The sequence below is a fragment of the Hyperolius riggenbachi genome, chromosome 11 (assembly GCF_040937935.1).
Source record: "Hyperolius riggenbachi isolate aHypRig1 chromosome 11, aHypRig1.pri, whole genome shotgun sequence".
Taxonomy (NCBI): domain Eukaryota; kingdom Metazoa; phylum Chordata; class Amphibia; order Anura; family Hyperoliidae; genus Hyperolius; species Hyperolius riggenbachi.
This window is the reverse complement of record NC_090656.1, coordinates 41768356-41784839: the sequence shown is the minus strand read 5'-3', so window position 1 is coordinate 41784839 and position 16484 is coordinate 41768356. Positions and strand designations below refer to the sequence as shown.

Genomic DNA, 16484 nt, shown 5'->3' with positions numbered 1-16484 from the left:
CTTAAGATCAGAATGTCCTGCCACAAGATGGCTATACGCGGTAAGGATATGACCCAGGCTGTTTCAAGTCATTTTACAGTAGCCAGACATAACCTGTCCCAACTTAAGGTACAGGTTATTGATAGTGTTCCAGTTAACTGGAGGGGTAGATTGAGTAGACAGGATGAGTTATTAAAACGTGAGGCATGGTGGATCAAAAAGCTTAATGTGATGGGAAAGGGAGGGCTGAATAGAGAATATGACTTAAGTTTCTGTATTTGATCTAGATTAGTAATTATCACCTGTACTGCTGTGTTTTTAAATGCCTGATTTAGATAGTGTAGGTGTTATGCTTATTTGGATGTAATTAGTACCTATTGTGTTTGTCTATCTGTACGGGCTCTTTGGGGATATTTTTATTAATTTTTCTCATTTTTCTTTTAGGACCTCATTGGGACTGTGATTGGATGATTCACAGAAGTTTGGTGAGAACTTTACTGATATATCCGGGGCTGCAGTTTATGACATGATGTTAATGTCTACTATCGCTGCTGAGTGGCCGTATAGTTTGCACACTCTATGTTTAGCTGCATTGTGTGACATCACTATGCCTTTCTGTGGCGCCCGGCTCGTATGTTATTATTTACTGGTCGCCTGGCAATGGAATGAGGAGTTGCGCAATGACGCTCTGTGTATTTGCACGAAGCGCTGTGTGTATCGGCCCACACTGTGATTCTATTGGTGGGCGGCTAGCGCCCTCTGTGATTGTAGCTTGGGACGCTTCCCCTCCCTCCGTTTGACGTCATGGCCCTTAGTTCCGCTCGTCGGAAAGTCGTTACACGCCGTGCTGCTGTGTGTTATCCTTGGCACAAATCCCAGGAAGTTGGTCTCTTCTTACACTCCCTCTTGTTCCCCATCAGGTCCGCTCGTATAGCAGGACAGGCTGATTGGTGCTTGCAATTTCAAATTGATTGGCTAAGTGTAGTCCTATATAAGTTGGTGTTTGTTGATGTTTGTTTAGAGGCTGAGTGGCTTGAAAAAGAGCTTTTACAGCTTGAAAAAGCGGGCTGTCGCCACCATAGCCTATGTATTTCTGACTATTGTCATTTTAATGGCATTCTGAAATAAAGAGCTAATCTTTTTATATTCCTATTTTTGTGTGGTGCCAGCCTTTTTGCGCAAAAAGTCCTGATGGATCTCGTGGATGCTGTGATCTGAGGCTTGGGCACACGACAGTTCCTCTTAATGGATGAGTGCTCCTCCAACTTTTCACTTGAACTCAACCCTCTTGACATACATATCAACCACTTGAGGACTGCAGTGCTAAACCCCCCTAAAGACCAGGCCATTTGTTACAATTCAGACCACTGCATCTATAACGCTTTATTGCTCGGTCATACAACTTACCTGCCAAACAAATTTTACCCCCTTTTCTTCTCACTAATACAGCTTTCTTTTGGTGCTATTTGATTGCTGCTGTGACTTTTAGTTTTTATTATATTCATTAAAAAAAGACAGGAATTTTGTCAAAAAAATGATATTTTCAACTTTCTGTGGTAACATTTTTCAAATAAAGTAACATTTCTATACAAGTTTTTGTCCAAATGAATCATTCTACATGTCTTTGATAAAAAAAAATCCAATAAGTGTATATTTATTGGTTTGGATAAAAGTTATAGCGTTTACAAACTATGGTACAAAAAAGTGAATTTGCGCAGTTTAAAGGTTTAAAGCAGCTCTGACTTTTCTGAGCACCTGTCATATTTCTTGAGGCGCTAGAATGCCAGGATAGTATAAATACCCCCTAAATTACCCCATTTTGGAAAGAAGACACCAAAATGTATTTGGTGAGGGGCATGGTGAGTTCATAACAGATTTTATTTTTTGTCACTATTTAGCAGAAATTTACACTTTGTGACAAAATGTATTTTTAAAAAAAGTGTTTCCATTTCTGCTAACTTGTGACAAAAAAATAAAAATAAAATCTGCCACGGACTCACCATGCCCCTCAGTGAATACCTTGGGGTGTCTACTTTTCAAAATTGGGTCACTTGTTGGGTACTTGTACTGCCCTGGCATTTGAGTAGGAGGGCTAATTTGTAAGCACCCCTGTAAAGCCTAAAGGTGCTCATTAGACTTTGGGCCCCTTTGAGCAGCTAGGCTGCAAAAAGTGTCACACATGTGGTATTGCTGAACTCAGGAGAAGTAGTATAATGTGTTTTGGGGTGTCTTTTCACACATACCCAAGTTAAAGGAGAGGTGTCTGGCAGCCCTGTGTATTTGGGTCTCTCGAAAGCTGATGTCTGGTTTCACACTGCATATTGGCGTATTCGGTGGGTCGCGCCCGCCGCACCGCATCGCCAAAAACAATCCTTCAGGGAATACCACGTTAGTACATAGTATTCCCCGTTGGCCAAGTAATCTTTGCGGCAACATTCAGCCGAAGCAAATCACCGCAGGAGCGCGCAGTAGTGTAGGTATGCACTAGCATTAAGTCACACACTTCCGGCGTAGTGGGGACCGCAAAGTGAGACTTTTGCTAGGCAATTTGCCGCAACGCATCGCGCCAGTGTGAAAGACCCTTGAGAGACCTTTGTGTGCCTAGTACTGTGTCTCGCATTCCCAACTCTAATAGTGCACCTGCTCGTGGTACCTCTCAAAACACTCCCCTATGTATAGGGCAGGCTGGTCAGGACAGTAGGGACAATAAAAAGAGGTGTCACTCCTCATTCCAGCCCGGCTGCAGACACAACGACGTTTTCTTGGGGAACGGTAAGACGGGGTACCTGGAAAGACATACGGGAAGGGTCTTTCATGTAGCCGGCTAACTGCATTTTGGGGTTGGGCCACGGCTCCTCCTGGATACAGGAGTTCCGAAATGATCTCTTCCTGAAGTTGAAGGAAGGATCCCTTAGTTCTCCCAGCCTTACTGTAGAGAACAAAACTGTTGTAAGTTGCCAACTGAATCAAATAAACACACTTTCTTATACCAGCATCTGGTTCTGCAGGAAACCAAATAGGGAGCCAACATCTGGTCGTTGAAGTCCACCCCTCCCATGTTACGGTTATATTCATGAACGGTGAGGGGTTTTCCAACAACCTCAGTTTCTCATTGAATTTGGACTGTCGTGTCTGCGTGAATGGTGGACAGAAGGTAAACGTCCCTCTTGTCCTTCCATTTCACCGCGAGCAGGTTTTATTTACACAAGGCAGCCCTCTTCCCCCCGTGCAAGTTGGGTACTAGTGAGCCGTTGGGAGAAGCACCAGCGACTAGGCCGCACAGTGCCACAGCAGCGAATTCCGACTATCTGTAAATGCTGATAGAGGGCCATGCTTGTGTAGTAATTGTCCACGTAAAGATGGTACCCCTTCTGGAACAAGGGTGACACCAAGTCCCAAACAATCTTTCCACTGCTCCCCAGGTAGTCAGGGCATCCGACCAGCTCCAATTTTGAGTCTTTTCCCTCATAGACCCTAAAATGATATGTATAGCCTGTGGCCCTTTCACAGAGCTTATACAGCTTGACCCCATACCGGGCACGCTTGATTGGGATGTGCTGCTTAATACCTGGTAAAATGTATCAGAGACTCGTCTATGCAGATGTTCTGTTCAGGGGTATAAGCATCTGCAAATTTGGATGACAGGTGGTCTATGAGGGGCCGAATTTTGTGGAGCCGGTCATAGTCATGGTGGTCTTTTTCATGACAGGTTGTATTGTCATTGAAGTGCAGGAAGCGCAGGATGTCCTCAAAACATGCACTGGATATGGCAGCAGAGTACATGGGCATGTGATGCATTGGGTGCGCAGACCAATCGGACCGCAATACATTTTTTTTAGTGAGACCCATGTTGAGGAAAAGGCCCAAAAAGATTTAAAATTTTAAACTGTGACCTGTTTCCACCAAAATGGCTGGGCATAGAAGCTGCTCGGATGGGCGGTGTGGTGTTACGGTTGGTCTCTGCCACGACTAAGTCATAGAGATCCTCGGTGAAGATCAGATGAAAAGCGTCTAGGGCCAATCCTAGATGATCTATCTCCACCTGGACTCCAGACTGGGCGGTGTAAGGGGGCACTATGGATGCGGCAGAATCGGGATTTGTCAGCACCTCTGGGAGGTTAGGGGTACTTTGGGCCTATCTTTCTGGTGGCTGCGACCGGGGTCTTACTGCACGTGCCACCGAACCAGTCTCAACTGCCATGCTGGTGCTCGCCACTTCACCAGGGTCTACGGCAGTACTGGTTTCAAGTCCAGGATGTGCTGCGCTGCTGGTGCATGCCTCACCATGAAAACCTGGATCAGCGCTAGCACCAATCTGCTGCCCTTGGGGCTGATCCTGCGCCACCTGTGGTCCACTGACGTGGGGTCGGGCACGCCTGGCGTTAGCAGGGACCCCAAACTCGTCATCGTCACTGTCGGTCAGAGAGCCACTGCTATCTACAGGTTCGTATTCTGAGCCGGATGATTCATCGGATGAGAAGTCCCAATCACTCTCACCCGATTTGGCCAGAATCCTGTAGGCCTCTTGCAGGGAATACCCCTTTCTTGCCATTTTGGGCTGCTAAATTTAGGGGATAGTCCTCTGAGACTACCCAGGAAAGAGAGCACACCTACCTAGCAAAAATGAGTGCTTGTGAAGTAAAAACCTGCAGTCGCTCAGTTTTGATGAAGAAAAAATCAAAACTGATCTTTAGAGCGCTGCAGCTATTGTGTTGTGTTTTTGCAGTGATCAGAAAAAAACAATTTCAGTCACTGCGGTGGGGCGGGCTGATGTCAAGTGCGGCCGAACGATCAGGCCTGATCGGGCAAACACTGCGTTTTTAGCGAAGCCTACTCTAAGGTGAATCTAACATACTTATATAGATCTGACTGCGATCAGTACTGATCACTTACAGATACTATATAGTGACAATGCTGATTAGCGACAGTGATGACGCTAATCAGCAACTAATTAGTGACTGCGGTGTAGTGGGCTAGGCGCTAACTGATGCTAACTACCTAACAAAGGGGCCTAGCTAACTCACTGGCCTGTTGTTAGATCACTAGGATAGTGACAGGGGGGTGATCAGATACAATCGGAGGTGATCAGATACAATCAGAGGCAATCAGATAGCAATTGAAAACAATCAAATGCAATCAAAGGCAATCAAACGCAACCAAATGCAATAAGAAGCAGACAGATGTCAATCAGAGCCAATCACAGGGCAATCAAGAGGCTGATGAGATGCCAATCACAGTGAAAACAGGCCATCGGATGCCAATCAACAGTGCAGCTGTCAGATGTCAAACGATGTAAACAGAGATGATCAAAGGCCAATCAGAGCTGATGACAGGCAATCAAATGTCAATCAACAGTGCACAGACCATTAGATGTCACTCAGATCTCAATCAGAGCTGGTGACAGGCGACCAGATGTCAATCACAATGCAGCTGTTAGATGCCAAACGATGCAAACAGAGATCAATCACAGGGCGATCAGAGATGATCAAAGGCCAATCAGAGCTGGTGACAGGCAATCAGATATCAATCAACAGTGGACAGACCATTAGATGTCACTCAGATCTCAGTCAGAGCTGGTGACAGGCCACCAGATGTCAATCACAGTGCAGCTGTCAGATGCCAAACGATGTAAACAGAGATCAATCACAGGGCAATCAGAGATGATCAAAGCCCAATCAGAGCTGGTGACAGGTGATCAAATGTCAATCAACAGTGCGCAGACCATTACATGTCACTCAGATCTCACTCAATGTCACTCAAACCTCAATCAGAGCTGGGGACAGGCGACCAGATATGAATTAGACCTCAGTCAGATGCCTGTCAGGGCCAGTGAGGGGGGCAGTGAGGGGTGATCAGCAGCGATCGGGGGGGGGGGGGGGGAACGAGCAGGATCAGTGAGTGTATGAGTTAATGTGGGTATGTGTGGGTCTTTTTATTAAAATAAATGTATGTGAGTGTAATTTTACTATTTGGCCACAAGATGTCCTCGTGCATTATTTCCTATTAGCGTACTATATGTACGCAAACAGGAAGTAATGCATCGACGTGTTATTTCAGTAGTTATAATGATCGCATCTCATTGATGCCAGTGATCATTGACACGGGGACTTAGATTAATGAATGGGAACAGCATTTCCATTCATTGATCTTCCCTCTAACAAGCGGGAGCGAGTGGCACCCGTCTGATATAATTGATGATTATCTATGTCCATGGGCAGGAACTGAAGTCCTGCAGGATGTAGATAATCTGTCGCAAACCATGTAAGTGGTTAAAAGAAAATAAATATGGCAGCATCCATATACCAATAACTTCAGTTGTCCTTTAATGACACAGAAACTATTGTATGACTGGAGGTACCCAGTATAATAAAATAATTAAAAACATAAATTACAGTGTAATTAATGTCTACAATGAAGACAGAAGCTGTTTGACAACAAAAAAAGAATATATTACAGACCCATGACTACAAGTTTTGTGGTATAAAACTACTTCCTCAAGTTGGTGCCATAACCAGTCTGCAACTGGCCTAATGTGTCTCAGTCCTGTGTATCAATTCCTTGCATACACACCATTTTATTTTTAAAAAAATATTTTTAGTAGAGACCTCTAGTCATATCATTGGAAATCTGTGATTCATTTCCTACGAGACACTTTACAGCTGCCGGTAGTACTGGATTTACAATTATGTTTATTGGGAATCATAGGGGAAATACCCTGTAGCAAAAAACAATCAATTCTGATTAAAATCCTACTACACTATGCCAGGAAAGCCATAACCTTATAATGGAAGCTACCTCAAGCGCCATCCACAAGGGAATGGATAAAGCTAGTAAACTTAGCTCTCCCACTATACAAAATCACATACCAATCACGGAAACAATTCAAAAAATTTGATAAAGTCTGGTATAGATGGGTTAATGCTTCAGAAACCACAATCCCCAACCTTGATATAAATGTCGCAGTCCAAGACCTACAATGGGTTTAGAGACACATAGAATAATAATAACCTTGCAACGTAACGGGTGTCATGTATGTGTATCTCATTGTTATATATACCAGTTGAGTGTATTGAATAGTAAGATTATCAACACCTTCGTACTAATGCTATGAGATTTCACTGTATGTTATGGATCTATACGATCGCATTGTTTTTGCTGGAATTACTATTTTCTTCTTTTCTCTCTCCTTACCTTTTGTGTATTTTATCTACTTTTATCTTTTGTACTGCTTTTGGTAAATTTAATAAAAAATCTCTTAAAAAAAAAAAGAGACCTCTAGTCATACAGTAGTTTATATTAAAGTGGATCCGTGATAAACTTTTACTCATTGCATAATTGTGTTACTTTCATATAGTTTATATGAAATTCCTCAAGCCAAATACTTTTTTTGTTTTGTTTTAATACTCTAATTCCCTATAAACTAAACAAGCCTCGCCCACAGCTTCTCCAGAGTGCCTTGGCAGTGTAGCAAGGGCTTATGAGAGCTCAGTCTGGGCAGGAGGAGGAGGAGGTTACTAGCCATTGATTTCAGAGGCAGAGGGGAGGAGGGAGGAGGAGAGGGGACTGAATTTACACACAGGCAAGCTGATAGCATCTCCAGCCCTCAGCCTGTGAGAAACAGAACATGGCTGCCCTCATTGTATCACAGGAATAAATAATCATAAACTTTTGAAGCTGTTTGTAGCTAGATTTGCTGTGTAAACTATCTAAACTTTGGATAAGATATATAGACAAGTTACTTGTTATAGTTAGTTTTTCATCTCGGATCCGCTTTAAAGCAGTATTGTTACCATAAAAATCAAATTTCAACAGCAACTGGTCTGAGTGTATTAAGTGATAAAGATGCTAATCCTGCATTAAAAACTTGCAAAACTTTTTCTGCTGTTATAGTTTGTAGTTATCACATGCTTTAGGAGCACTGGCCCTAGTGCCAAACAGTGCCAAAGAGTTGAATGCTGGGAGTTTTTTTTATCTATATCAGGGAGGATATGATGTCAGCATTAGCTTGGCAAGATGGCCACTGCCTAGAATAGGATTTTCTGCTTTTCCTTTATAAAATTCACAGGAATCATTACGTGGATAGCACAATACATCTGTTATATAAGCGGAAGTAGTATTTATCTACTTATATATGTGTTTTTTTATTTCTAGGTTAGCATGGGTGTCGCTTGTTCTTTAAATAATGTAATGAACAAAAGTGCTTCATTTAAATGATTCAGTCAGTGGTTGCCCATTGTAAAATCTTTCTTCTTCCCGATTTACATTCTGACATTTATCATATGGTGACATTTTTACTGCTGGCAGGTGAAAACAGCTGTTATTTCCCACAATGCAACAAGGCTCCCACAGTGTGATTTTAGCACCATGGTCTTGACATCACACTGTGGGAGGGGGTTCAACACAATATCAGCCATACAGAGCCCCCTGATGATGAGTTTGTGAAAAGGAAAAGATTTCTCACGGGAAAGGGGGTATCAGCTACGGATTAGGGCTGAAGTTAAATCCTTGCTCACAGCCTATCTCCATGTCTATCTCCTCACCTGTTACACCAGAGTTTGCATGAAAGGTAACCTTGCTTTGTGCTTATACTTCTTTAATTATATCATTGATATCCAGCATACTACACCAGCAGGAAATGTGCACCTGCTGCAAAAGTCTGTTCCATTCTCCAAACCCTTAGTAAACAAGAACACATAAGTATATAATGATATTGTTACCTAATATCTCTTTGGCCAACATCATCATCATCATCATCATCAGTAATAAAGTGGAGGGATGCCGTCTGGTTCAAATTGCTTTAGAAATAAAAAATAAAGCAAACAGCAATCACTTTATAAAATTCACTGTCTGTACCTGACCGCCAATGCTCATATTTTACTACAGAATGATGTTCAAGCTGACAAAAGAATAGAAACATATATAAAAAGTTTGTACATTGTGTTTATTTCATTGTAAATAAAAGTGCAAATTTCATCATGGCAAAATTAGAGAGGAGCTCACTGCCACAACGTATACGGTGGATGTCACAATGTTAGATAGATAGATAGATAGATAGATACATAGATAGATACATAGATAGATGCAATGCCCTCCAAAATACCAACTGTACTGTACCTGCAGAGTTCAGCTTCTCGTGCTGTGTCCTCCCTGAACTGTAGCAACAATCAGTGTGAGCAAACAGCAATCACTCTACCTGTGTTTTAGTGGTGAAGCCCTTAAGGTGGCCACACACCATACCATTTTTTAAATATCTGTTCAATTTAAGAATTGCAATCAATTTTTTTGACTGTCTGTAACATTTCAAAAATCTGATCAATGCACCACACACATGTTCAGTTTTTCCCCAGTTATGATAAAAATGATTGGAAATGCTGACAAAATTGCTAGGGTATGTATATTAATAAACTGACAATCTAACACATACCATACAATCTTTAGAAAAGTTGAAGAAAAATATCTGGCATTCCAGATCGATAAAAATCGAAGAAAACGGGAAATCCGATCGGATTTTTTAAGTCGAATGAAAAAAAAGCTTTCGATTTTTTTTCGGGAGATACGATCGTTTTTATCGAATTGCAGTAAAATCGGATCATTTTATTGTATCGTGTGTGGCCACCTTTACATGCCAGAGAACAAAACTAGATACCGTATATTTTTTGGGGAATAAATGTCTCTGATTCTCAGGAAGGAAGTCTTTTGTTTTCAGAAACATCACTCATTTTGTTTAGTGTCACATCACTAAAGCATGGGGTTCACCTCTGATTTACAGATAGAGTGCTCTTTGCTCACACTAATTGTTATTTTGATACTAGTAGGCAAACTAGTGACTGATTTACACTCACTGCATATACAACTCACTGTCTGTACCTGACCGCCAATGTTCTTGTTTTACTACAGAATGATGTTCAAGCTGACAAACACCTTCTATGCATTTATTTTATGTATCAGTTCATGTTGAAATTGCCTTAATTTTATAAAAACAAAAATCAAAACATATTTATTCAATGAACTGGAAAAGGCACTCTGGTTGATGAACAACAAAACCATTATATTTACGACATGACACAGAAAGCTACAATTTTATTTCAGATTTCTAAAAATTATTAAACTGTCCTAAAGGGAATGCATAGCATCTTAGCATATTAACTTTAGTTATTTTAAACATCAAAAGACACAGTTTGAAATATTTTTCACTGGTAACATGGAATATTTCAATAAACATTTTTTATGGTCCATCACCAAGAAATATTATGCCAGCAAAGAAGAGTTTAGCGTCACTGCTGCAGTAAGGAAGTCTCTAACACTACAAGAGAAAAGTCCCCAGCCTGGGTTAGTGACAATCATTATGCTCTGGGCAGTTATCTTGTCTTTTTTTGCACTGCAGTAAGAACATTTCTGTACTCAGGGGAGTTGCTAAGATCCCAGAAAATCTGCAGCACCTTTTTGGGCATGGCTAAACAATATATGGGAACTTAGCATGGGTGTAACCGTGATTATGAAGGCACAATTAACAAATAATACATACAGGTATGTGGCTATTGGGACCAAGACTCGATCCCTCAGGTGACAGTTCAGGATAGAGCTCTTCTGCTACAGAGGGAGGAGGTGGTCTGACGGTGCAGTGTAAGACAGAATGGGAGGAGAAAGATGTCCTTAGCTTATGGTTGGCTGAGAAAATCTGTCAGGCTGATTGCTTGCCTTCACATCAAGGGGTATGGGTGGCTGCTGTACACATAGTAGAGTCTCAACAAAGGCGGCCCAACAAGCCACCTCGGCCGAGACCATCTAACATGTATAAAAGGCTTTAGACTATGATAAAGACATTAGACTATAGCAGTGGTAGCGGTTAGCTCCTCTAAAGGACAGCTAGTGACGTGACTTCACATTATAAAGCACTGTGGAAGATGTAACAATACTAAAATAATAATTTTGCTACACTACACATGTACACTACTGTATATATATGTAAAAGTTGAAGTACCTGTTAAACATACATTTTATGCTGTGCTACTAAGCTGTGCTGCCTACTATTCTTCTATAATAGTTGCCTGGCAACATTATTCTATAGGACTGCTGGAAGGGAATCCAGCTGTGTTTGAAAAACATAATTTCTCACAAAACCATTGTGAATTTATATAGCTTCAGTATGGATAGGTTCTTAAACTCATGCTTATGGATTTGAATGGACACATTAGTATATATATTCCCATTAATACATTAGGTTAATGATTATGACCTTGATATATCACCACTCTTACCTGGCAAATACTTGTTTTACATGGTGGCAAGATTGCATACAAGAGGCAAGATGCGATGCTCCTTCTTCAGAAATCTGTGTTTCGTTGAGACTGAAAAATAGACAATAATTATAAAATTAGCAATAGGACAAAAAAGCAAATAGGACATCATTCCTTTGAATATGCAGTTCTACTAGAGAATCAGTTCATGCAGAGAGACATTTTAGCTCATCATATAAGGTCAGTAGAGGCTGAAAGGGCCTTCTCATTTTTCGGCCACATTCGTAAAAAAAAATGGTCATTGACTAAGCTCTATTTATGTTTGGCACTCATACATACCCACACAAATATTAGACTCACCACTGTAGACTCATGAGTTCATCTTTGCCATCTTGTGTAGCCACTAAGTGGCTTTTTGTAAATCTCCATTTAACCACTTCAGCCTACAGTGTTGTTTCACCTTATGCATCCAAGCAACTTTCACCTCCCATTCATTCGCCAATAACTTTATCACTACTTATCACACTGAAATGATCTACATCTTGTTTTTTCCAACACCATTTAGGCTTTCTTTGGGTGATACATTTTGCTAAGAATTATTTTATTCTAAATCCATTTTAACAGGAAGATTAAGAAAAAAATCATTATTTCTCAGTTTTTGGCCATTATAGTATGAAATTAAAACATGCTACCATAATTAAAACTCATGTTTTTTATTTGCCCATTTGTCCTGGTTATTACACCATTTAAATTTGTCCCTATCGCAATTTATGGCGTCGATATTTTATTTGGAAATAAAGGTGCATTTTTTCAATTTACGTCCATCACTATTTACAAGCTTATATTTAAAAAATATATAGTAACATACTCTCTTGACATGCATATTCAAAAAGTTCAGACCCTTAGGTAACTATTTATGTTGTTTGTTTTTTTTTTAATTGTATTTTTTTTTTTTATTAAAAAATTTATTTGGGTAATTTTTGGTGTGGGGGTAAACAGTTAACTTTAAATGTAATATTATGTGTTTGTTTAATAAACAATACATGTGGGTGCAGTTTTACTATTTGGCCACAAGATGGCCACAGTCAAAAAGTCCTGGAAGCGAAAGTCCTCGTTTCAAGGAAGCATTAGAAGGACGGGAAACTTTTTTTGTGCAGAAAGACCGCGACCTCTGATAAGAGACCGTCGGTTTTCTGCCAGGGACTTAGAGCGATGAATGGGAACTATGTTCTTATTCATTGATCTCGGGGCTATCGGGAGGCGGTGGGAGTGCACGCGAGAGCGCATGCGATCATGCGCCTGGCACAGTGGCAGCAGCACAGTCTATCTGGATGGATATATCCGTACAGATAGACTTAAGTGTTTAAAGTTCTAACTAAAGTCATACAAACTAATAAAGTCAAGCAACACCAGTCCCATCGTTTTGTGTACACATGTTTTAAATTAGGATTTTTAGCCCCTGAATGGGTGCTTCAGTTCCCTCAAAACAACCAACACCTATTTGGCTGCTCTGAATTCTGAGATAACAGAATGTATATTCAGCTCTTTGCCTGGAGATCGCATTTAAAGCTAAACTTGGAGCACAAAGTTTTGCTCTCTTTCACTGAATACTGCTCTGAAAGATACGCAACAGTATAATAACCTTTAGAGAAAAAACATTTCTTTGTTACCGCTGATACAAATCCTGCAATAAATCTGCACTGTTTCTACTTCCTGCTTCCATGGAAGCAGACATACTGTTAACACCCAGGCCCATATGCAATTAACTTCTTCTCCTGAGTTATCTCTTAAAATATTATTTTTGTGTTCTCTTTAAAATGACTTTTTTAGCATTTCAAAGCTGAAAAAGTTCCCAAAATTGGTGAAAAGGTACTATTCAAAGTTTTTGAGTATTTTCTTGCTTGATGGTGGTTTCAAAGGCATTTTATAACAAGGTATGAAAAATTGACCTAGGAGAAAACTCAGGAGAAACAGTGAATTGCATATGGGCCTCTGTGCTTACAAATTAGCTACTCTGCCGTGCTGGAGGAGATTCCTGAGCTAACACAGCTGAGCGATCAAATTACGGTGGGGATGAGACACAGATGACGGGGAAGTCTCTAAATACAAACAGGGTGCATTTCTCTATGTTTTCCTTCTGTCCTGTGCAAGAGTTCAGATCCACTTTAATTTAAAAAAAAAAAAAAGAACGAAAGAAAACAACTTGGCATGTGCAGGTAATTGCATGTGCAGGTATTGAATGTGCACTTCATTCTACTGGACATGGGTGCACCACCCATGTCCAGTAGAATGAAGTGCACATTCAATGAGGAGAAAAGCCATGTAGGAGCAGCTTCCTTCTACTGGAATGCACCATCCAGGGGGCCAGAAAAACCCTATTTGACTGGTACCAATATGTAAATGGGGACCCTGCAATAGAACAGAGGGTTGCAAGAAGGTCTGGGAAGTATGTCAATTTTTAATCACATTCTTCAACTCTCTTTATGGGAGCACCCGGTCTGTGCTGTGCATAAAACTTACTTCAGCTCTCCAGAAATGTGCATTTTAGGCATAGCGGCAAGTAGCTGCTTACATCCACCATCTCCAAGAGGATTTCCAGACAAGCTGCAATAGACAGTGATAGTTATTATGATGGACATGCACTACATTCAGTACAAAGCACATGTCAAACTAATGTATGCTCATGTATGAGTATGAGTTTCTAACGTACAAAGCAAGTTTCAAATTCAAATGAGAATATTTTACAATATAATACAGTCACTGTGTGCTGGTGGTGACTATAGTGGGCCCCTTTACAGCCCTCTCAAGTTTACCTGTTCGGGAACCCAAAGCTCTTCCCTCTATGAAGATTCCTATGAGAACAGTGATTAAGGTATGGGAAGTGGCTAGTGCTTATCTCTCCCATGCTGGTCCAGTGATCGCCAAACACTCCAATGTGGAACAACGCCAGGCTTAGGGAGTTCACCGCGATTCCTGACCCATGCGAATGTGCTGACAGAGGCATTATAAAGCTTCGGGATATCACAGAGGGCAACGCTCTTTGACAATTTAATGATCTGAAGGCATCTTTCTCCCTACCGAAACACATGCTATTAGATATTTATAACTGTGTCATGCCTTCAATGCACAATTTAAGGCAGTTGACTTGAGAGTGCAATCCCACCCCTTAGAGGAACTTATCCAGCATTTGGAAGTGACAGGGGTTATTTCGCAGGTATATGCCATCTTTATGGACAACGAGGCAGGCTCAACAAGGAGACTTTTAACAGCCTGGCAAATGGACATAATAGTTTTGATGGATGAGGACTGGACTATAGTCACTGCACATTTTGTCTCTACACCTAACGCAGCAAGGCATAAATTAATTTCTCTTAAATTCCTATACCGATAGAATCTCTCAAATGGGGAGGAATGTGACAGGGAGTGCTGCAGATGTGGTGAAGATAACATTGATTTTATACATGTTTTTTGGACTTCTTGTAGACTGCAGGAATTTTGGGGTGTTGTCCACGATATGTTATCCTCTTTGTTTGACAATCGGATTCCATATATTGCCAAGACACTATTGCTTGGTGTCTTTGGGGATATGCCATGCCGGATAAAAAGATACTTCTAGCAAGACTACTGCAGATGTATGCAAGGCGTGCTATTGCTTTGCAGTGGAAAAAGGTTGCTCCTCCTACGGTGGCAGATTTAAAAAAGGGGGTAAATGATTATCCTCCTACCCACAAACGTATATATGAAACCAGGGGCTCACCTAAGAAAATCTACAAATTGTAGAAATATTGTCTATCATTGTTCAACATTGAGATGTAAGGTTAATCTGTTATACTGAATGACTTGTAGTTATTTATGGCTGTATGTTACTGTGTATTTTTTAGCTTTTTTGTGTGTGTGTGTGTCCCCGTAGCATTTAAAGGCCCAAGTATGCTAATCAATCGGCATGGCAGGAGATGACTTAAAGTTCAGCTATGCTTTGGTAGGAAGATCGTTTTTATTGAAGAACAATATTTTAACCCAGAGCAAAGCACACAACACACTTCCACTGCGGGGGGAAGGGGGGGGAGGGCTTTGCAAACACTGATGATAAACAGATAGTGATCAAAAGGTCAATAGGTAATAATTTCTCTGTGAGGGAACTGAATGATCCAAACTTAAAGGGAACCCAAAGTGGGAGGGATATGGAGGCTGCCATATTTATTTCCTTGTAAACAATGCCAGTTGCCTGGCAGCCTGCTGATCTTCTGGCATAAGTAGTGTCTGAGTCAAAACCCTGGAACAAGTATATGGCTAATCCAGTAAAACCTGTGTCAGCTGAGTGAGAGTACCTGTTCTCCTGCATGCTTGTTCAGGGTCTATGGCGAAAAGTATTAGAGACACGGGATCAGGAGGACTGCCAGGCAACGGTTATTGTTTAAAAGGAAATAAACATGGCAGCCTCCATATCCCTCCCACCTCGTGTCCCCTTTAAGTATGGATTATTAAGTTCCCTCAATGGCGACTTATTGACCTTTTAATCAATATAGCAGCCTCCATATCCCTGTAACCTCGGGTTTCCTTTTAACATCACACTGTCATGGCTGCTGTTTGACCTTCTTTTCTAACCCTTAAAATGAAAATTGGACTCCCTGACGGTCCTACTTAGGCTACAAATACAATTATTTATCTTTTAAGTCAATTTATAATAATGATTGGCATTACAAAAATGGTATACCGGTATATACTTTTGTTATATTTTAATGAAAAAATCATTACATACCACTCTAGATAAATATCTAGCTTTATTTTTAACATTCTGAGAGACTGCAGTGAACACAGATATAATACACACATAAAATACAGGCTTGTAATGCAGCATTGCCTTATTTGTTGGTGAGTGCTGCAACCGCTGCCTGAATCATACCAGGATATCCTGATCTCTGGCAAGTGATTAGAAAATCCTGTGGCCACATGTGTGGAAATATACACTAGAGGAAAATGCCAGTGCTTGTGGTAGCACGCTGCAGCCCTAGCATTGGATCAGATACTTCTGGCGCACTGGAATCGACCGAATTAGGTGTGAAAGTCTGCATAGACTTTGATTGCTTTTGCAGCCCCTTGCGGTAAAATAGAGTAACGCATAGAGATGGCGTGAACCTCCGATTTTTGGTTTGAGAACCGCGAACGGGAACTTCCGCAAAAGTTTGCGAACATGCGAACTTCCGCGAACCGCAATAGACTTCAATGGGGAGGCGAACTTTGAAAATTCGAAACATTTATGCTGGCCAC

General features: G+C 41.0%; 1 protein-coding gene across 3 annotated transcripts in view; it reads right to left on the bottom strand.

The window, feature by feature from the left end:
• NLRC5 (NLR family CARD domain containing 5) overlaps positions 1-16484 on the bottom strand; it is a 336749-nt gene that overhangs the window by 134070 nt on the left and 186195 nt on the right. For all 3 annotated transcript variants that reach the window (XM_068259606.1, XM_068259607.1, XM_068259605.1), the window contains 3 exons: positions 13737-13820; positions 11238-11327; positions 8697-8774 (listed from right to left, as the gene is read on the bottom strand). In XM_068259606.1, coding sequence (XP_068115707.1) covers positions 8697-8774; positions 11238-11327; positions 13737-13820 — 252 coding nt within the window. The remainder of the gene's footprint in view (positions 1-8696; positions 8775-11237; positions 11328-13736; positions 13821-16484) is intronic.